At 46.7% G+C, this 25930-nt stretch overlaps 2 protein-coding genes across 3 annotated transcripts in view; one reads left to right on the top strand and one right to left on the bottom strand.

Moving 5' to 3' along the window:
- The window catches only part of Thap4 (THAP domain containing 4), a 41229-nt gene extending 18936 nt beyond the window's left edge, over positions 1-22293 (bottom strand). Inside the window, exons 1-2 of one of the 2 annotated variants that reach the window (XM_032901684.1) lie at positions 22085-22293; positions 18283-19421 (exon numbers count right to left, since the gene is read on the bottom strand). In XM_032901684.1, the coding sequence (XP_032757575.1) occupies positions 18283-19421; positions 22085-22161 (1216 nt within the window). In that variant the 5' untranslated portion in view covers positions 22162-22293. Of the gene's footprint in view, positions 1-3580; positions 3689-18282; positions 19422-22084 lie in introns of those variants that run through there. The other variant, XM_032901685.1, reaches the window with a different exon arrangement.
- Positions 22294-22593: 300 nt separating this feature from the next.
- Atg4b (autophagy related 4B cysteine peptidase) overlaps positions 22594-25930 on the top strand; it is a 31242-nt gene continuing 27905 nt past the window's right edge. The window contains exon 1 of the mRNA XM_032901687.1: positions 22594-22680. Within this exon, the coding sequence (XP_032757578.1) occupies positions 22671-22680 (10 nt within the window). The 5' untranslated portion in view covers positions 22594-22670. The remainder of the gene's footprint in view (positions 22681-25930) is intronic.

The raw sequence follows: 25930 nt of genomic DNA on the forward strand, positions 1-25930 counted from the left end.
GAAGTGCTCTCTGTAGTACCAGGCGTTTGAACTCTCTGTCCCCAGCTGGGGCAGCCGCTGTCTCGGGAGGTTGAGGAGGCATGGCCTTGCTGGAAGAAGGGTATAGCTGGGCACAGTTGAAGAGTTAGAACTTAAGGCACTTCAGTCCACTCTGGTTTGTGCTTGGGTCAGAGCTTCCAGCTTCCGGTCACCATGCCTGCCACTTCCTGCCATGATAGAGCCTTATCCTCTGGAATCATAAGCTCAAATAAACTCTTTCTTCTGTAAGTTGCTGTAGTCATGGTGTTCTCTCACAGCAATGGAAAAAAAAAATGACCAGCCAGCAGCGGGAAGAACGTAAAAGTGAAGACATGGGCCTTCATGGGAGGACATGCTGGAGTTCCTCAGCACAGATTACCCAGCACACTCAAGACCCAGGATTTGCAAAACACTGCAAAACAAAACAAACCACCCAAGTCCAAACTATGGGCCACAATAATGTACATAAACTAAAAAATTAATTTTTTTAAGGTGAGCACAGAGCAGGACCCAGCAATAGCTTTACCCCCAGGGACAGGCCCAACAGAAATTAAGTACCCACCCAAGTCAGACCTAACTATGTGCAGCAGCAGACTGTTCACCACAGCCACAAGCAGAACTCACATCCGATGCCTGCTGAGTGAGCTGACGCAGCATGCTCAGAGGAGGAACACTACTCAATCATAAAGGCAAACCATTTCCAACTGTACCACAGAGGTAAGCCTGGGCGAGAGAAGTCAGACCAAGAGCAGGGATTACCTGATCCCACTCTTATGAAATGGTCAGGGTTTCCATTACACAGAGGGAAACAGGCAAGCCCACAAAGAAAGACACCACAAGGTATCTTGTAGCTCACCTCAGCTTCTAGCACCCTATGTTTGCTGCAGACCTGAGGTGGCCAACTCTGTAGCACTGGCTACATGTAGCATGTGGCTGCCCTAGACACACCACAGGCTTCCCAAAACTCAGTCTAGAAAAACAATTTCTAGTATCCCAGGATGAAAAAACTACTGGTCACTTAGAGAGATGACAGTATTTTGGATAATGACATCAAATAATATATTTGCTAACTTTAGTTATGCTAGTTTCCTTTGACCTTCTTAAAGCAGTTATTAAAACGATTAAGGTATGCTGGAGAGATGGATGGCTCAGTGGAGACCAGAAGGACCTCAGAGCCAGGGCCCCGGCTGTCATGCTGGGACTCAGATCCACTGTTGCAGTGTTGCCAACTTTAGTGTCTCAGTGAACGAAGACACTGATTTGGGGATAAAGCAGCCAACATAAGGGGTTTGTTCAATTATAAACAACTGGTGGTATGAATCACGCATTCTTGCCTTGGTTGTCTGATCTGCTAGTTCCTTAGGCCTGGTATTGTTGGTGCCTGTGTCCCTCCCTCCACTATTCTTTCCTCTGAGGCTGAAAAGGCCCCGGGCATTCTGGACTAATCTATGCAGCTCTCAGCTACTTCACAGAACAGCTTTCCTGCTGTTTAGAGTCACCCTGGGGAACAGGTTCCAGAAAACAACTAGTGCTGTAGGAATTACCCCACTGAGGAAGTACTGTGTTACACAGTTCAACAAAGAGCCCGGGGAACCAAACAACGGATCCTGACATGAAATACCTGTGAGAGTGAAGTGGGCACGGCACGACACATACTAACCCAGGGCCGGAAATGTGCTTCTGCAAAGCTTGGTCACGTTGAATCAAGCCCTCAGACTAGGCGGTTTTTGTGTAGAAGCAGGGTCAGTTCCTTGAGTGTCTGCTTACCTCTCCCAACGCTAGGTGGAGGGGCCAGGAGAGACGGCTCACCGTTCAGACCCTATTCTCACCATTCTCCCAGAGGACACAGGTTTCATTCAGTGCCTTAGGACTGTCTGTAATTCCAGTGCCAGGGCATGGTGCTCTTTCCTGGGCTCTGCAGGCACTGCATGCATGTGTTATACAGACATAGTGGAGACAAAAGACCCATAACACATAAAACTAGGTGGAGACACTCACTGAAAGCACTGATTAGATAGGGGGAAAAGGTTATCACATAGGAGGAACCTGCAGAGGGAGGCTGTGGAGAAACTGGAAATGTGAACCCTGCTATTAAGGAACAGGTATCAGTAGAGAAAAGGGACACAGATGTTGAGGGGGTCTGAGGGGCTGCATGGCTAAGACTAGGTAATAGCAGAGAGCAAGGCTACCTACTAGGCTGAACACTGCTTAGCATACTGGCCTGTGGGTCTAAGGTAGGGCCTAGCTATGCCTGCTGTCCCAGGGGCATTATGTCTTTTTATCCTTTCAGTGACACTGGAGTTTGTCCTTCTGTGCTAAGGGGGATCAAGCACAGCCAGGATCAAGTAGGTGTCCTGTCTGTTAGGAGCTTTGGGGGCCTGGACAGGGCAATGATTAGAGAAGGAGAGGACTAAACTTCAAGTTGCAAATCTAGGGCTGGCAGAACAGAATTATCAGAACCAGGAGAAGGAAAGGCGTGGGATAGATAGTGCACAATAAACAAAGTGGAGGTGTCCCAAGATAGGACGGGGAAGACACAAAAGGAAAGGGAGGGGATGGGCAGGAAGACAGAGTAAAAATGTGTGGGCCACAAGGACAGAAATGGGTAGTAGTGTTGGGCTGGCTACAATCACCAGGGGTGGCCTGCTTGGCAGGTGGGCACCATGGCTGGGTTGAGCCTGAAAACAAGGCAGGAAAGACTGCTGACTGCTACAGCTTGCTGCCTTGCCCACGTTCTGGCTATTCAGCAGGTGCTAACACGGGAAAAGGCACTCAGGCTATGCAGGCACTCTATAACCAGGAGTGTAACTGGTCCTTCTGGCAGAAGAACTGCAAACCCAGGCTCCACAAATCCTGGGACATACAAGGTTGAGTTGCCCTGTGACACTTGGCAAGTAAAGGAAACTCAGGACAAGACTCTCTGATGGTGCGCAGGAAGGACATGATTGGAAATGAAGCGTAGTCTACACGTCAGGATGCTCGGTGCCAAGGTCCACAGCACAGTGCCGTGTAAAAAGACTCTGGAAAGCAGCACCCATCTAAGCACTGGGCTCCACACCCCCACTCCCACAGCCCGCTGTCCTTAAAGGATGCCAGTTTGGACACATGGCAGCAGGTGGGTGCCAAACAATCAGTGTGTCCACCCTGGCAGTAAACTTGGAGCACCACGGATGGACTGGCTCCTTCTCTCTGCCCTTCCACTGCCCCAGCCCCCTGCCTGCGACTGCTGCCATTGCCGTCACTGATGTGTGGGGCAGCAGAAGCCATTCTATAACCCAAACATCCAGCTATGGACCCTCCATGTGTTGAAATCCATCAGACTAGAGTATTAAGAACTGTGTTTCACTGTATATACATTTAACTTCATTAGGAGAATAAAAAAGTATAAGGACCTCACCAGCCTATTTGTAGATTTCAATCTCTTAAAAAAAAAAAAACCTAGATAGGTTTTTCTATAAGTTTTCTTTTGATTTAATTTTTCTTTTTATAAAAATCTTAAACTGCAAAAATAAAAGCTTAAATCTTCTGTTATAAGTGACCTAAACATTGAAAACAAGCTTACCCATCCCTAAGTTTTCTGAACTCCGACACACTCCGTCAAGGTTCCTCAAGGTTATTTTCTGCCAATTGCCGGGGAAATGTGTGCACCTGGCTGTTAAGGCATTGCAGGAAATGAATGCCAATCCAAAGAGAGCATTCTGGGAATTGTAGTCCACTATTAAAAGGCTCCGTCTCAGAAGACTGTGGAGATCACAGAGCTTCAGAGCTAAAGGAGCTCTGGAGACTGAGCGGCATCTTACACGTCAGCACTAGGCCAGGGAGTTAGCTGTCCCATCCAGATAAGGAACAGGAATTCTACCCTCTGTTGTTTCCACAGAGTGGAGCCGAGGGAATCAACTCACTAAATCAAATGCACAGCAGGGCAGGCACAGAACAGAAGTTGTTTCTTCAGGAACATTTGCCAGGAGCTTAGGCTCCTAATGCACTCTGTTGTCTTCACGGATGCCTTTCTGCTTAGCTTAGCTTAGCTTAGCTCTAAACATGAGAGTTTTCAGAGGGCAAATGGGTCTTGGGCCTGGTGAGAGGACATGGGTAGATATGCTTTCTGGGACCTGGGGAGAAAACTGTTCATGATTCTTACCCTCATACCATTGCTCTGCTGACAATAACAGAGTTTCCTGCTGTGTCAAGCAGAAAAAAACGAGGCTAATCATACAGCACTACACGGTCAAAAAGCTACCATCAAAGCACCCAGCAGAAGCTGGCTCTTCAGGACACTGAGGAAGTGCAGGGTAGCACGAGGTGCGGGGTCTGGGTCCTAGGAGCATCAACATGACAGCAAGGTCCAACTGACCATTCACAACAGAGAGGAGCACACAGGGACACAGGAAAACCAGAGATGATGAATGGAAAAGAGAACTCCTACAGATTTCAACACAACATATAAAACAGCCTCTAATGTTATTCTCTGCAAAGATGATGTTTATCTAGTTAGTCCACTGAGGCTATTAGAATGATAGACTCTAATAAATGGTTGCTTTTTTGTTTTGTTTTGTTTTGGTCAACTTGACACAAGTTAAACTTATCTGGGAAGAAAAACCTCAGTCTTGTAAAAAGAGAAAAGGCCACTGTCCCAATGCCTGTAGGTAAGTCTGCAGGGTATTTTCTTGATTAGAGCTACCCAGTCTTTGAGGTGGCCAAGGTATTTTAAAATTAACTGGCATGAGTGTGTGTCTTTCATTCTCAGATCTGTAGAGTTCCTGGCCAGAAGTGTGCGACCAGGAAGCGTGTGACCCACCAGGAGCACCGCTACAAGGTGGCTCTGGGGGCTATGCAGACGGACTTTCTGGGGACTCGGCTGGGGAAGGACACTTATGCTTCCAGTCCTTTCATTTCACTGAAGGGGGTTTACTAAAAACATAAGACACATTTGTGAAGGTCCTGGCTGAGAAACACAGGTCACTCTAGGCATTGCCGTGCTAGAGGTTTTGAGGAAACCAAGACAAAGGCAGGCACATACAGAGAACCTCCAGCCACTGCAGAAATTAAGAACAGTCCAGCTCTTAGCCCTGCAGGATGTGAACTCACGCCATCTCCTTAGTCTCTGCCATCTGAGACAGTGCACCTACCTCTCAGAGTTAAGCAGATACTCCAGGAAGACACTACTTTGGTCTTATTCCTGCACCAGCCCAGATGACAAGGTCAAAAATCAAGAGTCACCCATGCTGCCATTCCAAAGACATGAATTAAAAAGAGTTCCTTTTGCCCCATACCACAAGAGAGGGGGTGTGTAGTGATAACTCTGGAATTTTGGTTTCTTTTTAAGATACAGAAATATCCTAAGAATGTGTTTTTGTTTTAATCCCAGATGTGGGGCTGCTTCAAAGTCGCTGACTATGATTTGCCTCCTGCTCTAGCAGAGGTGTGGTTTTGCCAGCTGTTAAGACAGTTTCTGTGATTGTGTGTTTGGAATTCTGGGAACTTTTCAGAGGGTATATAAGTGCTAGAGCCCCAATAAGCCGGGGGTAGGTGGTTAGATATGGTTTGTTAGTAGTCATGCTCAAAGAAGAAACAAGAAAGAAATTAGAGTCAAGTATCCCCCCTCCCCCTCTCTCCCTCTGTCTCTCCTATCTAGTGATGGGGGTAAACCCAGGCAATAAAGGGTGGGAAAAAGAATCCACGAAGTAGCAAAGACTAGCTAGAGGGCTACTTTTCTTCCTCCGAGGTGCCCTCTTCACTCCCAACACGTAATGCAGGGATGGGGACAACTTGTATGGGGTGAGTCCACAGAAGTAAGGACTCAGACTTCTTTCCCTTATTACTTTTCCAGCCCCGGTTTTCTCCACATTCTGAGAGGGAGAAAGCAAACCATGTGGCTGAGTGTCGGCACCTGTGGTTTTCCTTCCTCACTGGAGATCTCCAGGGAGCCAGGCTCTCACTCTCTCCTAGACCTGAGTCCCCTTTCCCTTGTAGCTGACTGGTGGCCAGTGTGGCCCAGTTTCAGTTTGTGAGCCTCCAGCCCTTCAAGATCATCCTTGCTTGACCACGTAGGTGGGCTTAGGTCTAGAGTTTTATCTCCAGGACTGGAACGCCATCTCTTCTCGTGGGGATGTTTAGGAGTCTGTGGTAAGGCTGGGTCTCACCCCACACATGGAAGGAGGAGGCCCAATACGTTAGACTGTGCGTTCAGGGCAAGTGCTGTCTCCCCAGGAGGAGCTATGTTAGGTCTGTGTCCTCTATCTCCCCTCATCCACTCCCAGAATGTAACTGCAAAAACTAGCTAAGTTTGACTCTCAAAAAAGAAAACAAAACTAAACTGACTTTATCTTCCTCAGTAACAAAATTCGGCCACTGCTGGACAAAGGATGCCGGTCACTTTGTGGTACTGTAACTGTGTTCTTCAGTTAGATCTCTTTTGCCATAATTTAGGACTTAGATTTTTTAATACCCAAGCCTTCAAGGCCTGTTACCCAACCTCTGAGAGGGATGTCATAGCTGTCTCAGAAGACAGTGGTAACTACTGAGACGGGTTTCTCTGTAACAAGCCTGTCTCGGAATCATTTGTACACCAGGCCTGCCTCTGCCTCCACAGGGCTTAGACTAAAGGCGTGGGCCACCATGCCAGGCTCTCCACACCCTTTCACATTAGCCCTGCTCAATCTCTGCTTCTCAAGCACCAGCCACCTTTGCCCTAACGACTCTGCTCCCGGGATCCAGGAGCCTACTCGGTTCTCACCACGAAAAGTAAGGGGTGGTGTGTGTGTGTGTGTGTGTGTGTGTGTGTGTGTGTGTGTGTGTGTGTGTGTGTGTGTATGTGTGTAAAATCTCCCGTCTCTGCTGGCCTGTCTCCCGCTTACCTCTCTTCTTTTTCTCCTCCCCCTCCCCCTTCTCTACCAGAGCAGAGCTCCCTCTACATTCTCTCTGTGATGAAACTTCATATACAGGGACCTGGATCAACTCTGGAAGTATTGTCTACTAACACTAGCAGCTCATTTCTTTACATCTATATGACGAGCTTCACTCTGACCTTGCTGTGTCCCTGAGATGTAAACTTCCTACCTTGTCTCTGCTAAGGGTGTGCTCTGACTAAATGCAGTCCTGTTAGGTGTTCTTTGAGTCTCTCTTCCCTGCTCCTCCTGTCACTACCATCACCCCCTTTCGAAAATAGGGTCTCTTGTAGCCCAGGCTAACCTTGAACTTCTAATCCTCCTGCCTCCACCTCCTAAGTTACATATCATATGCCACCAGGACCTGACTCATTTATTCAGTGCTTTATGAACTACCTCTAGGCAAACTCTTTCCTGAGCCACACCTCCAGCCCTGTTCTGAGTTACTCTTAGCATTCACATTGTTTGCAGGTATTTGCTTTTTCTGGCCCAGCCTTTGCTGAACCTGTCATCTGGCGTTGCTATTCTCCCTTAGACACACATATTCGATGTGGCTATGAGACAAAGTTCGCACCGACAGGACTGAACTCAAGCTGTCCTGTGAATACAGAATACACAGCTCAGTCCCAACGCCTTTGACCTGTAAGAGCAGACACGACCCCAGGGCTGGAGAGTTCACTCAACAGCTAAGAGTACTTGCTGCTCTGGGTAGGACCCAGGTTCGGCTTCCAGAACCCACACAGTGTTCACAACCATTAGCCCCAGTTCCAGGATATCCAACCCCTCTTCTGACCTTTGAGGGTGGTGAACATACATACATACATACATACATACATACATACATACATACATACATGCAGGCAAATCACTCATACACACAAAACAACCATATTCAAAGAATTAGTTAAGCTTGTGAGACTGAAAAGGTTAATTTCACACTATAAAAACAATGCCTCCAGGTAATTTAGGTTAGATATTCTAAAAATTTAGACAGTAACAGTTTATTTTACTACCATATTCTAGCAAGATCTCATTTGTAAAAAAATAAGTGGTCAGATGTGGCCTATGTCTAGGCATTTACTGCTTCAAAAGAAAAGCTTAAATTCTTTGGGATTTTATAAAGGAAAGTCAACAAGAAGGGACGAGTGTGGGAGAGAGGCATAAAAACTCACATGTTCAGAGACACATGTCTGATAAACAGAATAAATTTTGTGGGGTCTATAAGATGGCTCAGTGAGGAAAGCTGCTTGCCACCAAACTGGATGACCCAGGTTCAATCCCTGGGACCCACATGGTAAAAAGAGAGAATGGATTCCTTCAAGTTGTCCTTAGATTGACTGCCACATGTGTGCATGTATGTGCATATAGATAAATTAAAAAAGAAGTGTAGTAATAATACATGTTTTAAAAGAAAAGACTTGTAATGTCTTATACAAATAATTAGCACCTAATTTGTCTCAGGGAAGACAAGTGGTGTTATAAAATTTCCTACTCAACAAGATAGGGAGCTGTCCTCCTCATACCTATTCAAACATGACCCACATACAGCCCAGGAGACAGAGCCAGGTCATGCATCTTAACTGCTTTAGAACTCACCATTTACTCCTTAGGGAATTATTCTCTCTCTAAGAATTCACCAACTGTGTTTCTATCCTTAGTATGCATTCTTTATTAAAATCTGTAATCAATTCTGGTCTGGCAAAAACTTTTATGCCCATTCCTTGGGCTCATTATTTCCAGCACAACACCTAGCAGCACCATATATTAAATATTAAAAACAAAACAAGGACTTCAGAGACGGTTCATAGGTAAAAGTGCTTGCTACCAAGGCTGATTTTGGTCCCCAGGACCGAATGACTTACTTTCACATGTGTATGACATGCTACACACACACACACACACACACACACACACACATTCTCTCACATTCTCTCTCTCTCTCTCTCTCTCTCTCTCCGGAGGTAGGGTGGGGATATAAAAGCAAATAAATTTTTTGAGGGGAACTTCTGAGATAGGGTTTCCTCAGCTGTCCTGGAACTCCTTCCATAGACCAGACTGGCCTCGATCTCACAGAGCTGTGCCTGTCTCCGCCTCATGAGTGCAGGGACTAAAGGCGTGCACCACCACTGCCCGGCTATAATAATAACAATGAAGAAAGTGTTTGTAATTCTAAAGTCAGTGAGATCACTCTTCAGAGGCAATGAAGAAAGCACTTTCAGTCAAAAATCGAGGAATTTTATTCCAAATAGAGCTTTAGTTCAGAAACTCAAACCCAAATAAAAAGAAAACATCAGAAGTAGGTGGAAGCAAGATAGAGTCTCTTTTCTCTTTCTGCAATGATCAGATAAAGGGCTATAATTGTCTTAATCAGTTTTCTTTTTTCTGAGACAAGGTCTTGCTATGTATATATAGTTCATATTCCAGAGGGTCAGGCAGAATATGGAGTTCAAGTTGGTCTGAAATGCATCAGAAACAGAAAATAAGACGTGTCATACTAACACTTGAAACAAAGCTAAAAGGAGGCGGTGGTGGTGCGAGGATTAATCATTTAGGGGACAGAGGAGGCCATCTCTGAGTTGGAGGCCGCTTGGTTTTTGAGATCCAGGACAACTAGGGCTACAGAGAAAACCCTGTCTTGAAAACAAACAAACAAACAAACAAACAAACAAACAAACAAACCCACCCTACTGGGGTATTATATAATAAAGTTCCAACTCCAAAGTGAAGGAACCAGTCTTTAAGGAGAGTGTCCTTAGTATTAGAACACTGAAATGTATGGGACGAACATGACAGGATTGTTGGAGAAGCAGATAAACCCCTAGAGAAAAAGACAGCTGAGACCCCTGCCAGAAAAGGGCAGATCCAATGACTTAAAGAATTAATCATTGACGCAGGGCCATAATCAACATCTTAAGACTGCACTATCCAACAACAAACCATATGTTGTTCTCAAGTTCACACAGAGCAGTAACCTTCTGAGCCACAAAACGTCACAACAAACTTAACTGTCACAAGGTCAGGGGTGGGTAGCAAGCTCTTCCTCCCCCAGCATCTCAGTACTTGTGCATATTCACCTGCTCAGTTCTATGAACTTCTAGAGCCTCACTGCATAGGCATGGATGACCCATCACTGGCTGTCGTTGATCAGCGCAGCCTCCAGCCAGAGGCCTCAGTGCAGGTTTCAGTCCTACCCTTCCAATCACACGGTTGGCTCCTGTGCTGACCAACCTTCTTTGTCATGGGGGAGGCCACATCAGCACAGACTCAGCTATGGCTCAACAGACTCATTAACTGAAGATGCTGTTCTCATCCCTAACACACACTACAAAGGTTTCAGGAGCTCTGTGTCACCATACTTATTATATCACAGTGACACATACGGGAAGGGAGAAGCCAGAAGCTCTCCTCTAAGTTCAGGACCAATATAAAAATGCTGCTTTTTAACATCACCCTGAAAGTCCCAGTGAGTACAATAGAAGAAAAGGACATAAAAACACACAGAGTAAAACAAAACAAAACAAAAAAACAAACCCAAAGTGTAGGGAGGAAAAATAAAAACACAGATTGGGAAGCAAAAACAGACTCCTTGTCCATCAGTGATATAAACTGAAACTGCAGGAAACTCAGGGAGTCTACAAAACACTTGTGGAACTAATGTGCAACTATAGCAACAATTTAGGATACAGTGTTAACAGATAAGAGAAAACTCACTTTCCTGTGTGCTATCAATAAGCAACTGGAATTTTTATAGTTAAACCTATAATAAAATTCACACTTGCATCACTATTTAGGTGTAAATCTAATGAAATACATATACATGAAACATATATGTATGAATTTTAACTTTAATTTATTTAGTGTTCACATGTGTGTATGTCTGTGGGCCTCTGTGTGCCAAAGTGTACATTTGGAAGTCTGTTTTCTCCTTTCCACCTTGTGGTTCCTGGGGATTAAACTCAGCTCATCACCCTTGGCAACGAGTCTCTTTACCTGCTCAGCCATTTTTTTCTTTTTAAATGGTTTTCTTTTTTCTTTTTTTAAGATTTTATTTATTTATTATATATGAGTACACTGTAGCTGTCTTTCAGACACACCAGAAGAGGGCATCAGATCTCATTATAGATAGTTGTGAGCCACCATGTGGTTGCTGGGATATGAACTCAGGACCCCTGGAAGAGCAGTCAGTGCTCTTAACCGCTGAGTCATCTCTCCAGCCCACCTGCTCAGCCATCTTAACTTTCATAAAAATATGTGTTTTTGAGGGAAAGTACCAAACTAGGTAAATGATAACAAAAATCTAAGTAAATGAACAGGTTTATGAAGAACCAATATTGTTATACTGGGCATGTCAAAGTCTCATCAAATGTTCTGGACACAATGACATAATTCTAAAGACTACGTGGAAAGGCAAAAGGATCTACAGTAGTTACCACACTAAAAGCAGAGCAGGCTGGGTTGGAGAAGAGCACTGACTGCTCTTCCAGAGGTCCTGAGTTCAAGTCCCAGCAACCACATGGTGGCTCACAACCATCTGTAATGGGATCCGATGCCCTCTTCTGGTGTGTCTGAAGACAGCTACAGTGTACTTATATAAATATAATAAACACATCTTTAAAATATAAAAAAGAGCAGGCAAAGTAGTCCACTTTGGAAGTCTTACTACACTTCCCCAGTAGTTGAAAAATTACCTCAGAATGGACCAGACCCGAATGCAAAAGTGCAAAGCCATAAAACTCCCTGAAACAACACAGAAAAAATCTAGGTAACCTTGATTTAGCTAAGAGCTTTTAGAAGTAATCCCAAAAGCATGACCCACATAGGAAGAAACTGATAAGAAAGAATGAGCAGGGCCCTGGCGGCCCACTCAGCTCAGATAAGGAAGGAGAACTCCCTTCCGGGGGACCGGGGAGAATAGAAAATCAAGCAAACAAACATAAAAAACAAAATACACTGAATAAAAACCAAATAACAATTCTGAGAACTTGTCCTTTTTATAGACTGGCCTGAAAATCCAGGCACCCCTCCAGTACCAGCATGGCTGGCCTACCAGTATGCTGCAACAATGGCCTACCTCTGACTGACCATTTTATACTTGCAAACTCAGCACTTAACAGATAGTTCAGAGCTGGACCCTGACCTCCAAAGAAAGGGGACAAAACAGTCCTTAGCAAACACCTACCAGAGTAGTGGGACTGGAGACAAAGAGCCCTGCCAGGCTAGAAGGGTAGAATTTCCAGTCACCATCTCATACATACTTCTGAGACAAAATGAAGGTATGGGATATGGAACATTTACCCCATTTTCCTGGCAGGCTCATAACTGTGTAACTCCAGGTGATCCAATAACCTCTTTGGCCCTGGTGGACATTAGACATGCACAGACATACATGCAGACAAAACTCTACACACGTAAAATAAATTTAAAAATACAATTGAAAACATCCATGGCTGGGAACACTGTTGTGGCACGTGTGTGGCATAGGCAAAGCCACTGGTTTACTCACTAGCACCTCAGTCAACCAAGCAACAAGAAACAAACTTTTGCTCCGCCAAAGCCTGCTGTTAAGGGAACAGGCGGATCAGACTGGGAGAAGTTCTATTCATGGAAGACACAACTAAATTACACAAGGAACTTATAAAACTCAACAAAAAGGGAAAGAACAACTTAATAAAATGGTCTTGGGAGGGAGCTGAAGAGATGGCTCAGTGGTTAAGAGCTAGAGAGCTATCAGTAAAATGCTTGCCTTGAAAGTTTAAGAACCAGAGTTTGATGGCCAGAACCCACATAAAAACAAAAACCAGCCAAATACACACACACACACACACACACACACACACACACACACACACACACACACACACCCCACAGAGCTAAATGAAGGAAGCTGACTAAAAAAATGGTCATTCTGTTTCCTAAGGAGAGATGAACAGGTAGACAATGAGGCCTTTAGGACAATGAAATCAATCCTATTTGACACTCTATGAGGGATACATAACATCACATATTTTAAAACAATCTGGGCTGTAGAGTTGGGTCAGTTGTTGCTCTTGCAGGAGGGCCATGGTTCAATTCCCAGTACCCACATGGTAACTCCTAACTAGGGATCCAAGGCCTCACTGGACACATGGTGCATATACATTCATGCAGGCTAAATCATCACATCCATAAAACAATAAAATAAACCTAAAACAATCCAAGTGCAAACCAGGCATGCAATCCAGCACTCAGGAGGCATTGATGACATCCTAGGGTATGAAGCCTTACTCTGTGTCACAAACCCAAACCAAAGGCTGCTGAGGGCACCTAATGACCTATTCAATGTCCAGGCCCTACATTCTTTGTTCACTTAAAGGAGACGAAAGTCACTTGGAAGCTCTTTTCAGTCAGCTAGCCTGAAGTATGCGTACGGCAGGAAAAAGGGAGATCTGCCTCAATCACCAGGTAGACAGAGAGTGTAGTGAGAGAACTGAGAATGTGTGAAGGACTGAGTTGTCCTCTGACCTCTGCATTTGGGCCATGGGCAATACACATACCATCCTCCCCAATACACGGTAAATAAAAAACCAAAAACATATGCAACCAATATATATATTATATACAAAGAAAAAGAACATACATGTCTGAAATAAGAATTAAATTATCAAACGAAGGGAAATGATTGAAAATAGCTTGATTCAGAGACAAATATTCCATCAAGAACTTGGGTTTTAAAGGGGGTAAGAATGGATAATTCAGGGGCCAATAAGATGGTTCATTGAATAAAATATTTGTACAAGCCTGCTAATCTGAGTTCAGTCCCTGGGACCCATATAGAAATCTGGATTTAGGGCTGGAGAGATGGCGCAGTGGTTAAGAGCACTGACTGCTCTTCCAGAGGTTCTGAGTTCAATTCCCAGCAACCACATGGTGGCTCACAACCATCTGTAATGGGATCTGATGCCCTCTTCTGATGTGTGTGTCTGAAGACAGCGACAGTGTATTCATATAAATAAAATAAAATCTTAAAAAATATGGATTTAGTAATGCCTATCTGTAATCTTAGCATTTTCTTTCTTTTTGGTTTTTAGAGACGGTCTCATTATGAAGCCTTGGCTAGCCCGGAACTCAGAGGTCCACCTGCCTGTGTTGCGGAGAGCGGGGATTAAGATCACCTGTCAATCCCAGCACCCTTAAAGGAGAGGAGAATGACTTGGAAGCTCTCTTCAGTCGGCTAGCCTGGATATGCCGCAGCACATAGGGCAGGAACAAGACAGAAAACATTACCCTAACAGGCCACACACACAAAAAACAAAACAAAACAAAACAAAAAAAAAACCACTCATATTCTGGAAACCAACGTAAAGTAAGGGTCTGAGAGGCTACAGGCACCCTGCCTCAGAAGGAGAATCTGCCTCACTTCTGGAGGGCAGTCAAGCCTATGGGCCCAGATGCTCCACTTTGGGTAAACTGGCCACAAGTAAAATGACTGGCTAATAAAAAGTAATGAATAAACACATGGCCAGCCATCTACAGTCCTCATTTAGAACTAAAAAGTGACCAAAGCAATCCTTCTCCAGGGAAGGAATCCATCTGAGTAGGGACCAGCCAGAGCACGAAACCCAGCAGTGGTGTACTGACAGGCCGGGGTCCAAGGTAGAGTCCTCTCAAGAGCTCCTGCTCAGAAGCCCCCGTTTTCCTTCAGACTCACAGGCTGGGCCTGGCCTCGCTGACAGAGAAGGGACACAGGCAGTGACAACTTGACCCCTGTCTGCCATTCCATTCATTCCCAGGCTGAGAGCTCAGCCTCACACTTCCCTAGGGCCTTGCAGGGTCCTTTCCCCCAGGGCCATGTCCCTTTAGGCCACTGTCCACTGGCTCTCCCATCAAGGCTAGTTGGCTTCTTTTTTTTTTTTTTTTCCGGAGCTGGGGGCCGAACCCAGGGCCTTATGCTTGCTAGGCAAGCACTCTACCACTGAGCTAAATCCCCAACCCCGCTAGCTGGCTTCTTAAAGAAGCCACTGTCCTGATCCTACATCACTGCTCACCTTTCTCACACTACCCTTCCCTGGGCTCCACTCCTCCACCCTATCGCAACTACACAGTCGTCACCTTCCCCACCCAGCCCAGAGCCCCTCGCCCTCCTAAACTCTTCTGGAAAAAGCCAGATCCATCCTTCAGCCAGTCCCTCGCACTCTTGGATCTCACACCCCAATTTTAGGATGGGTTCTTTTCAAAGACCTATGGCGCCGGAACACATCCTATGCCCAATTCCCCCACAGCGGCCTGTGTCCCAGGTTTTGGCTCCTGTAGGGGAAGAGGGACTGTCTCCTTAGTGTTTAGGCCCTAGCTCTAGTCTTCTGCTCTGGATATGCTTTTCCTTCTCGGGTTCCAGCCTAGTACCTCTGACTACTGTAGTCCTTCCTCGTTATCTCCCAGGAGCTCTTGGCATTGTTCCTACGCAGCAGAGGGCAGCCCTCTACCTCACTGAGTAATGTGCATAGACCAAGGCATCCTTTTCCAACACACCAAGACAGAACAAACAACAACATTCCATATTTGAAACCTGAGCTTTTAGGTCCAAGAACACATAAGATAAATGTGACAAGATCTACACCAGATATAAGAGGTGGCGTTCTATATACTCAAAGCCAAAAGAACTCTGATTCTCTGTAAGAAGGGGCAGGTTGTGTATAATCTAAAACAAAACCCCTGTCAACCACAACCTGGCACTCTGTCAAAACTGCACTAGAACATGAATTTCAAAAAACAAAAAAAATTACCAAGTACGGAGCATGGTGGCACATGCCTTTAATCCAGTACTCAGGAGGCAGGGCAGGTGATCTCTGCTGGAGGCCAGTGAACCTCTACACAAGTTACAGAGGGAGCAGTGAGACCCTTCTCAAAACCAAACAAAAAGGACAGGGATATGGCCAGGTGGTTAGGAGCACTTGCTCTTCAGGATAAACCCCCACCCAAAGCCCTCTTCTGGTCCTTGCTGACACAAACAGACACAAATCCATCAATAAAATAAATAAACTTAGCCAGGTGGTGGGTAGTGCACGCCTTAAAAACCCAAAAGAATTAAAACAACAACAAAACATATAAGCCTCTAGATATTTCCCAAAAGGACAAACTTGGATACATACCCAGCTTAAATAATATTATTTACTTTTAAAACCAAATACATAATGGTTACTTGAAGAGGTAAAAGAACAAGCAACACAAACTGACCTAGGGAGGCTGATACATAGTAACTGATCAGATATACACATTCCCGGGAAGATGAGTGCATACATACATAGTTCTATTTTGTTTTTTCCTCTCTGAGACAGGGTCTCACGGAGCCCAGTATGGTCTTGAAATCTTGAATTTCTTGTTTCCAAGTCCTGAAGGCATGTATACTAACACACCCAGAATTAAATGTTTGAAAACAAAGTAACAAACTGGGCGTGGAGGCTCACACTTGCAACACTGATGCTCTAAGGTCAAAGCAGGAGGATTGCGGAGTTTGAGGTCTCCTAGCCAGGTAGGACTAGGGTGTGAGACCATCACAAAATCAGACAGACATATTAACAACAATAAGGGAAAGGCTAAAAAGAAAATTCTCAACTTACTGATAATAAGTAGATTAAAGTCCTTTATAAAACAACTTTTAAGTTCAATTAAAGTTTATTTATAAAATTAAAAGACCTATGAAATTAAGGGGGTGGAAAGTAATATTCAGGTGGGTTTATCGGACAAAGCCTATCTTTCCAGCATGTGGGAGGGAAGAGGAGGCAGGAGGATCAGTAGTTCAAGGCCAGACTTGGCTACACAGTAAGAGGGAGGGAGAAAGGGGGGAGGAAGGAGGGAGAGCCTTGAACTGGGAGCAGTGACTAAGTCTTGAGACTCCAGCTACTGGGAACCCTCGGCCGAGGCAGAACAGAAAGTTGGAAGGAAGCCTGAGCAACAAGTGCGACCACAGCTCAGGAAAGGAGGCCTTTAAACGGAAAAAGGTTTGCGGTGCTAATGACCAGGGAATGTACACATCTAACAAGGTTTTGAAGTCTAAAGCAAAAGCTGACAGATACGGGCAAGTGTGGTGGTGGTGCAGATGTGTAATACTCGTAGTACTGGGAAGGTTGAGGCTGGAGGATAACCACAAGTTCAAGGCTAACCTGGGCTAATTGTCAGACACTGTGTAAAAAGACGTAACCAAAACCAGTAACTTGACAGACACATAGGAAGGAACAGGCACCTCTGGAATTGCAGTAAGAGTGGGCCTCACCTTTCTAGACCTCAGGGACTGAGTACAAGAAGTGAGGCAACAATCTGCTGACTCATTCCAGGGAGATTTCAGTCTCAGCTCAGGAAGAGAACAATGTAACCAGCTAACCAGGTCGGTACAGCATACTTCTGAACCCAGGTCAAAAGTAAAGACACTTGTCCTCAAGTCTGATGACCCAAGTTCAAACCACTATGCTAGCCACAATGAAATCTCAACATTTCAAAAAGCAGGCTTAAAGACAGCATAGCACTAACCTCATAATAATAGAATCTAAAACAACTCCAAACCTTATCTCCCTCTACCACCCTAGTTAACTTCAGAGCCCAACACCATGATTCAAACAGCTTCAGGAGTAAGGCTCCATGACTCAAGGCTGAGTTGACAAAACATTGGTGACCAATGAGTATAGCATACTGCGAGTCCAGAATGGGCCAGAGGGAGAGAGGGACTCAGGCTTCAGGTTAGGAAACTGCAGAAGCCTGAGGAAGCAAAACCAAAGCAAGGAGAACGTAGCAATTTAACAATAATGAAATCGGAGACAACGTCAGGGACAACAATTACAAAAGCAGTGGCCCAGATCAGCTTCTCACTGAGGCTGCTCTTCCCCATGCACTGAAAAATCACAGGCTTCACCATCTCCACTGAGGTCCAGGAGACTCTAAAGTTTTTACTTTAGCAGCCAGGTCCGTCCATCATACCCACACGGGCAAACACTGATACAGTTAAAGTGAACGCAGCCAGAAAAGTTTCCTGGATGTACTGAACACTATACACACTATCCTTACTCTTAAAGAACGCTTAGAAGTAAATCAAAACCACTCTTTTTCCTTTTGGAGACATGAGCTTCATTATACAGCCTTGGATGACCTTGAACTGTGGACCAGGCTGGCCTTGAACTCACAGATCTACCTGCCTCAGCCTTCTGGGCACTGGGATTAAAGGTGTGGTCACCACACCTGGCTAAGCTATTTGCAATGCTAAATCTCATGCCATTCTCCTGTGATGGGCTGCTGGACATTGATCAAGGCAAGCACAGGAAATGTGTAGGCAGAGAGAGACCTGACAGAGGGCAGGAAAACCCCTCCTAGTTAGGGTAAGGAAGGCATGGGAGCGCCTGGGCTAAGTACTGACCGTGACTGGGGGGCAGCAGGCCACTTAGGTAGGGGAGGTAAGGGAGACTTGCTCTTCTCAGCTCGTCCAGCTTCTCCCGCAGCTTGCGCACCTGGCTGTCAGATCGGCTGACCCTCTGCCGAAGGCTCTTTAGCTCTCCGTTCTTCTTCTCAACCTGCTCCCGCAGGCAGCATACCTGGCTCTTGTTCTGCCGAGCCGAGAAGCAGTAGGAGTGCAGGGAGTCGATGAGCTTGCAGGCCCCTGAGGCTGACAGGATGACCTCATTGATGGACATGGGATTGGCATCACTGTGCTCACTCTGCACGGCTTCTGCCGCTGGCTTTGGGGTTACATCAGTGGGTGGGGCGGAGGGGCTCTGGGAAGCCTTTTGAGGGGTTGCTGTAAGTGAGGAACTTGGGGGACTCTGGGCCACGCTATTCCCACTGCACCTTGGCTCTATGTCTCTCTTCAGCCTCTTGCGGTCCATGGGCTCACGAGGGACAGACGGCCTCTCTCGAGTGTGCTTGGAGGAGAAACTATATGAATGAAGTGAGCCAATGAACTTGCAAGCTCCAGATCCCGGGGGTGTGAAGTCGTCCATAGAAATGCCACTCTTGTCTGCTCCGCCTGCATCGGCAGCAGAGGAAGAAGCCTTCTGGTGGTCAGCCTCTGTAGCAGACACTTGTGCCTCTTCCTGGCCTCCGGCCAATGGGGCAGCCTGGTCACCTGGAGTTCTTTCCAGAGATTGACCCGGCTCCTGACTGACAGCACCCGGGGTGGCCTTGGGGGCTGTATCATCTTGTGGAGAAGCTCGCTTCAACTTTCGGGATTCTGGCTTGGCCATCAAGTTATCACTTGAAGATAGTGAAGACCCTATGGTTCCTTTCCCTGTTGCTGCACTTGTGTGGCCCCTCACGGCCCCTGTGGTCTTTCTCCTAGCAGGGCCATGTCCTCCAGCCCCCCTCTTCTTCTCTGACAGGTGGAAAATAGAGGGCACAGCCGTGGGCTTCAGCAGGCGATGCTGGTCCTCCAGCCTTTTGGAGAAGCTGTCTTTGGTAAAATGCTCACTACAGAGGAATGAATACTTAGTTGGGGTCCAGTTATCCCTCTGAACAGCTTTTAACCACTGGATCAGTCGTTTGGAGTCCTTTAGGGGAAACCTGCAGGACAAATAGCAAAGTACTTAGAAATATTGAGATGCTTTCTTTTAAAACTATCGTCAATAAAAGCAAATCAAGTATCAGGACCGTCTGGCAGGTTATTACTGAAATGGGAGGGAAGAAGTCCTACTGTATATATTTTAGGACACTGAGTCTATCTGTAGGGTACAGAGGAACAGAGGTATTTATTGGAGTGATGTTTTTGTGCACTGTGTAAAGATTATCTTTGTATTACTAAAATTCTAATTTCTGCAACGGCAGAGACGATTACAGGCCTGGTATTGTCATTGTTATGAAGCATGCCCTGCCTTAGTGTTTTGTAAACATTGCTCTCCATAACCTTCTGATTGGTCAAAGGAAGAGTGGAATGACCAATAGCTGGGTGGAAAGTTAAGGTGGTACTTCTGGGCTGAAATGCAGAGTCTGAGGTAGGAATTTGGGCAGAGTCCCAGCCTGACTGGATGGAGAAGCAGGTGCCAAGATGACACTGAGATGGACAGGTAATGAACTGGGCATGTGGCGGGATGTAGGCCAGGCAGTGTTGCTGGGTTAGAATAACTGAGAGCTGCCCAGCTTGCCCAGAGCTTATAATAGACACAGTAAGTCTCTGTGTCTTTAGGGCGAAGGTGGGCATAGAAAGTCGATCAGGGTTTGTCTAGGCTCCTAAGGGAACTCCTACAGCTACTTTTCATAGGTGTAACAAATGACCCTGGGCACTAAGGATGCTCAGAGACAGCAGGTAGAATCCAGAAAGAAAGCACTTTCACAAGTGGACCACTGACCAAATCATCTGGTACTTGAAAAGTATGTTTCTGGGTGCTAGAACCCTAAGGAGAAGCCAGGCAGGTAACAGCTGGGAGCAAGAGACCAGGAGATATCGGAGGTCCAGCTAATTACCAACCACAGCTGAGGCTCAGGTAGCTAAGGGTATAGCATGAAGACCCAAAAGCTCTAGCCAGGCTAATGGCTCACAACTGTGGCATCAGTTAGTCTGAGGTAGGAGGGTCACAAGTTTAACATCTGCCTAGGAAAAGAGCAAGTCCAAGGTGTATCTGGCAGAGTTCAATGTCATCCTTAGCTCTCCATAAGGCCAGTCTGTCTCTGCTGAGATTTCTGTCTCAAAACCAGACATACAAAAGAAAATAAGAGGAAAAAGCGCAGGGAGTTTAGCTTCCTGGTAAGAGCTTCGTAAGCCTCTAAGTAGGCAGCAAAAGTTCCCTTAGGAGCCTAGCCAAACCTCTGAGAAGTTATGCTGACTAAGCCAGTCAAAGGTTAGGGTGGTAGGGGTTAGCAGTTAGGAGACAGAGGCAGGAGAGTTCAAGTCAATGGCAATTCAATGAGGCTTTGTCTCAAAACTCACACACCAAAAATGTTAAATTTTATGTAGTATTTTATGTTGGGAGAAGAAAATTGGAAAAAAAAGATGTTCAATAACATCCTTAGTAATTTCTTCCCTCATCTAATGAAGCTATGTAATGGTCACTTATTAACGCAAGATCTGTAAGACCAAACGGACTATGCATGGTAGGCAATACTCAAGTGCTAAGAGCCTCACCTGAGCTCGTCAGCCTCCAGGAACCTGCTAGGAACCAAGACTGGCCCTAATACGATGGATCTGGACGTTATAAGCAACGTGATCTTCTAACTCTCTTTATCAATGTTCAGTGAGCTAGATTTCTGGAGTTCTCCTGGCCCCAATTTGGGCACAGTCTACCCACATACCATGTTAGAACATGGGGAAAGCAACATCAGTCCTTGCGACACTGCCTCGTTTTCAAACACTGTTAACAAAACTTCTGGGAGGTGTTTTAAATGAAATTGTTACGGAAACATTCTGGTTGATCTGTAAGATTGTTTTACTAGGTTTTGTTCTGAGCCAGGTTCTAAGGACTCAAGACGTAATGTAACCCTGTGAACTTTCAACAGACACGTGCCATTCCCATTTTTAAAATTTAACACCAAGTACTAAGAGGTGGCAGGATGTGCGAAGTGGCTTCTAAGGTAGAGTCCCTTCGCTCACTGTTCACTCCACTTGGAAATCAGCAGGAGAGAACCAACTGAAATGGGGAGTCTTGAAAGCCTTCAGAAGGCGCGGCCCGCACAAGGGCCACCGGAGAACCCTCCGGAAAGCCCTTCCACGATCCTCCCCCGGGCCTCGGCCAGAGTGCAGGATGCGGGAGGTGATCAGTGCCAGTGCCTGGGCCGCAGGACCCCGTAGGAGAACGATGAGAGCTATGGATGCAGGAAGTAGAGCTGCGTGCGCCGGGCCGCACTCCTGCCACACACCTCCAGGCGGGCTTGCCCCGCCGAGGCAAGAGTGGAGAACTGCTCGAAACCAAAAAGCAGGATTAACCTGAGAACGCGCCCTAGCAGAATACTCCTGAAATTGGCAGCGCCAGCCCAAATCAGTGCGACGCCCGTTGGTGGAGGTGGCGCCGGGGGCCTCCGGCCGCTCTGCCCAAGGCATGGCCGTGCTGGTCCCCCAAAGCCAGCGGTCCGAGCCAAGGTCACAAAGCTCCACGACTCGTCCACCTCCCACAGTTGCACTCGGCTAGTCGGTCCCCCACTCCCGGTTCCCCGAGCTCGGCCCGCCGCGCGGCCTCAGTTTCCCCGCGGGCCCGGCCAGGGCGGGGGCGTGGCGGACCCGGAGGCGGGCCGCGTACCTGTGGAAGGAGACAGCGCGTTTCTCGCCCTTGCCCTGCCTGTTGGAACAGTTCACGGCCGCGCAGCAGATCACCATTGCGGGCCTCGGTCGTGAGCGTCGCCAGGCTCCGATCCTTGCCGCCCGCCCGCTGGCCCGACCCGCCCCGAGGGAGTGCGGCGACACAGCTCGGGACGTGGGCCGCGGTCGAGCCGTACGGCAAGATGGCTGCGCGCTGCCGCCCGCACCACGCTGCGCTCGGGCTGCCCCGCCACGGCGCCAGCGTCGCGGCCGCAGCGAGCGGCGAGTCCGTACCGAGACATGCGCGGGTGACTGTCTGTACGGAAAGATGGCGGCGCCGGACGAGCGCAGCTCGGGCCGGCTCCGGGCTGCTCCGAAGTGGCGGGGCGGAGTGGGGCGGGGCGATTGGGTCCGGTTAGGAACCACACGCGCCGAGGCCCCGCCCCCGCTCTCCCACCGCCGTACGGCGAGATGGCGACGCCCGCGCTTCCGCTGCGCCGCGCTTGGCTACCTCGGCTTCCCGTCGCTGTGTCGCGCAGTAGCCCGTCGGAGCGACAGCACGGTCAGTCGGCGGCCGGACAGGGAAGATGGACGCAGGTAAGGAGGGCGGGCGCCTGCCCTGTCGCGGGCGGGCTCCCGTGGACGCCCGCTGGGGCGGAGGCCTGTGTGTTGGGCAGGGCGGGCCGCACCTCCCCGCAGCGATCCATACCCGCTTCGCGGGGCCACTGGTGAACGCCACGGCCTCCGGCGCCTAGCGGAGGCCCTTGGGGAGCGTCCCAGCCTGTGGACTCGCGGCTGCGGGCTGGAGGGCAGAGAGTCTGAGGGACGTAGCAGGACGCGGGCACACTGGTGCCCCGGGGTGGACCGGTGCGCCGCGGAGCTAGGCCTTATCCTGCCCGGCGACCTCTTTAACTTCTGTCAAGTTGTTGGATGATGGTCCAGCAACCACACCATGCACGTCTTTTGTCTTTAAAGTTCAATAACCTGTGTAGGCGATCCACGCTCCTGTTATGACAGCGGATCAGTCACATGCTACTTTGACTTCTTGGGGTCCTAATACTGGCTTAAGTGTGGGTGGTTTTTGTTTGTTTTTCTTTAGCTTATTTATATTTTCAACTGACTTGCTTCCGAAGCTGGAGAGTACAGTTCTTTTGTTTATATTGTCAAGATGTCTTGGGGATGCAAATCTATCAAATACATTCTTTGTTTATAGCCCTAAAATAGCCCCCCACACCCACAACAGAGGTTCTCTTTAATTTCCTCAGCAACTTTAGCGTTTTCAGTTGGGTTTTTTTTTTTTTTTTTTTTAAATTAAAGAGCGACCTTGCCTTCAAGAATCCACTCCTTTGTGAAGGACTCCTGCTACCTGATTTCATTGTACCGGTCTTGGATGGCGTTTCTTTTGATGTTTTTCTTCTGATGGCTGTATCGTAGATGTAGTCTGCTTACTTGGGAGTAATGCTTACAGTTAAGACACATTTCAGTAGTTTGTGGCAGCCGTCAATGTTTTAAATAGCTAGAGGAAGCAGGAACCTTGACTCCCCAAGATGCGTGAGCCAGGCATGTATTTTGTGAAGTTAATTTTTTTTTAGAATGAATAAATGGAGCTGCCACACCACAGTGTTTGCTGGAGGTATGGAATGGAGTAATACATTGAATTATTTAATTATTCTCCCCCCCCCTTTGTTTTTAAAGACAGGGCCTCACCACTTAGTCTTGTCTGATCTTGACCTCAGATATGTAGACCGACCAAGCTGACCCAAGCCTCACAGAAATATATCTGCCTGCTTGTTACATCCCCAGTGCTGCAATTAAAGGCAAGCACCACCTGACTCCAATTAATTAAGTGGGCATTGAATGCTGCTGTGAAGTCAAACTCTAAAGACATCTGTGTTTGAAGACTTGTGTTAATGCTGATAAAAACACTTTTTTTTTTTTTTTTTTAAAACGGTATGATGGTGCAGTTTTTCTCCTGATATAGTTCTGGATGGCCCCTTTTATGATCTAAACACTGATCCCCAGCGATCATTGTAATATTGCTTCTGGTTGTTTTTATAATTGTTGTATACAGTTCTCCACTCTCCCCACACACACATGGGTGGGGGGAGGGAGAGGGAAGGAGAGAGAGATTGGGGGCGGGGGGAGGGAGGTCTCTCCACTGTCCTAGAACTCAGGATATAGACCAGGCTGGCTTTGAACTTACAGAGATGCCTCTGCTTCCCAAGTGCTGGGCTTAAAACGTGTGAGCCATCCCGCTCCACCTAACTTGATCTTTTTATAAACTGCACTTGTTATTGGGTATCAGGAGTTGTAACCTAGGCATTGGATTAGAAAAATGGACAAAGGAAGAGAAATGCTGTCTGAGGCCCCTAAAGTTCTCCACAAGAGACCAGAAGTATATAGGACTGGGTGGTGCTTATATGAGAGTGATGTGGGCCGGGTTATAGGGGACTGGAACTGTAGCAGGATGAGCAAGAAAAATCTCACTTTGGAAGTCTATTTTAAAGTTTTTTTTAGATAATTCATTATTTTTCCCACTCTCCCCTCCACACTACCTTAAGTACACCTACCCCTTGCTCTCTGAAAGTACATTCTTGTCAGAACTAAACCAAAAACAAAGTGGCATGGAGGTTCATGCCCCTGAGAGTTAGGAGGACTGGAGAGATAGTTCAGTCAGTTCCTAGTACCTATCTATGTTAGGCAACCCATAATCCCTGTTACTCTCATCCAGGGGACCCAGTGCCTAAGGCACCACACTCACATACACATACCCACATGCAGACACAGCAGCCTACACTGCTGGTTGGTTTTTGGAAGTGGGTTTTCTGTATAGCTCTGATTGTCTTAGAACTCTCTCTGTAGACCAGGCTGGCCTTGAGCTTTAGGTTTGTTTGTGAGTTTTGTCTAAGTGCAAAGATGGTGAAAGATTATTTTGGTTCAATCATGGATCCTTGCTGGGTCACTGTGAGGACTCACAAGTTTATTCTGAGTATGATTTGGGAAGGTTTTGAGATGAGTATGTGAAATTTAACAGACTTGCTTTGGGATTTTTAAAAAAAAAACTTTTTAAATATAATTTGTATTTATCTTTTGAAATTAAAATATAATTACATCATTTTTTTCCTTTTCCTTTTCTTCTTTCAGCCCCTACCATATATTTCCTCCTTGCACTCTCTGTGTGTATGCCTGTATTCCTAAATATATAAATAAAACCTGCTTGGTCTGTATATTGTTATTTGCTTGTGCATGATTTCAGGGAGACTGATACTGGGGAGGCTCTTCTGAGGTAGATTGTTTTTCCCGCCCTCACTGTTCCTTACTGACTGTAGCTCTTTGTCTATGGTTGGGGCTGCATGAGTTCCCCTCCATGCTAGCCTGCCTGTTGGTGGTGTCCTTCTTCAGGTCTTGTTAGCAGCCATGCTAATTGGATTCTGCGTAGCTTCTCCGATATTCTAAGAGATATGCTCTCACAGCAAGCTTCCGTTCTTCTGACACTTAGAGTTTTCAGCCCTGCCTTCCCCTATAGTCTCTGAGCTTAACTGCAGGCGTTGTAGACCTGACAGCTGGGGGTGGTCACTTGTTCTTTAAATTCTGTTTAGTTTGCTCTTCTGTAATGGTTTCCATGTGTTGCAAAAAGAGGTTTCCTTGTTGAGGACTGAGATCTACACTTATCTGTGGATATATGGGCAAATATTTGGACTGTAGTTAGGAATTATGCTGGTGTAGTAGAGTAAAAATTGTAGATTCTCCAAGATCCATGGCGTTATTAGCCCCAGCCAGGTAGATTACCGAGTTTCCAGTTTCAGGCATGATTTTTCTCTTATTGAGCAGGTAGGGGTGTGTGTGT

Source organism: Rattus rattus, chromosome 4 (assembly GCF_011064425.1).
Source record: "Rattus rattus isolate New Zealand chromosome 4, Rrattus_CSIRO_v1, whole genome shotgun sequence".
NCBI classification, from domain to species: domain Eukaryota; kingdom Metazoa; phylum Chordata; class Mammalia; order Rodentia; family Muridae; genus Rattus; species Rattus rattus.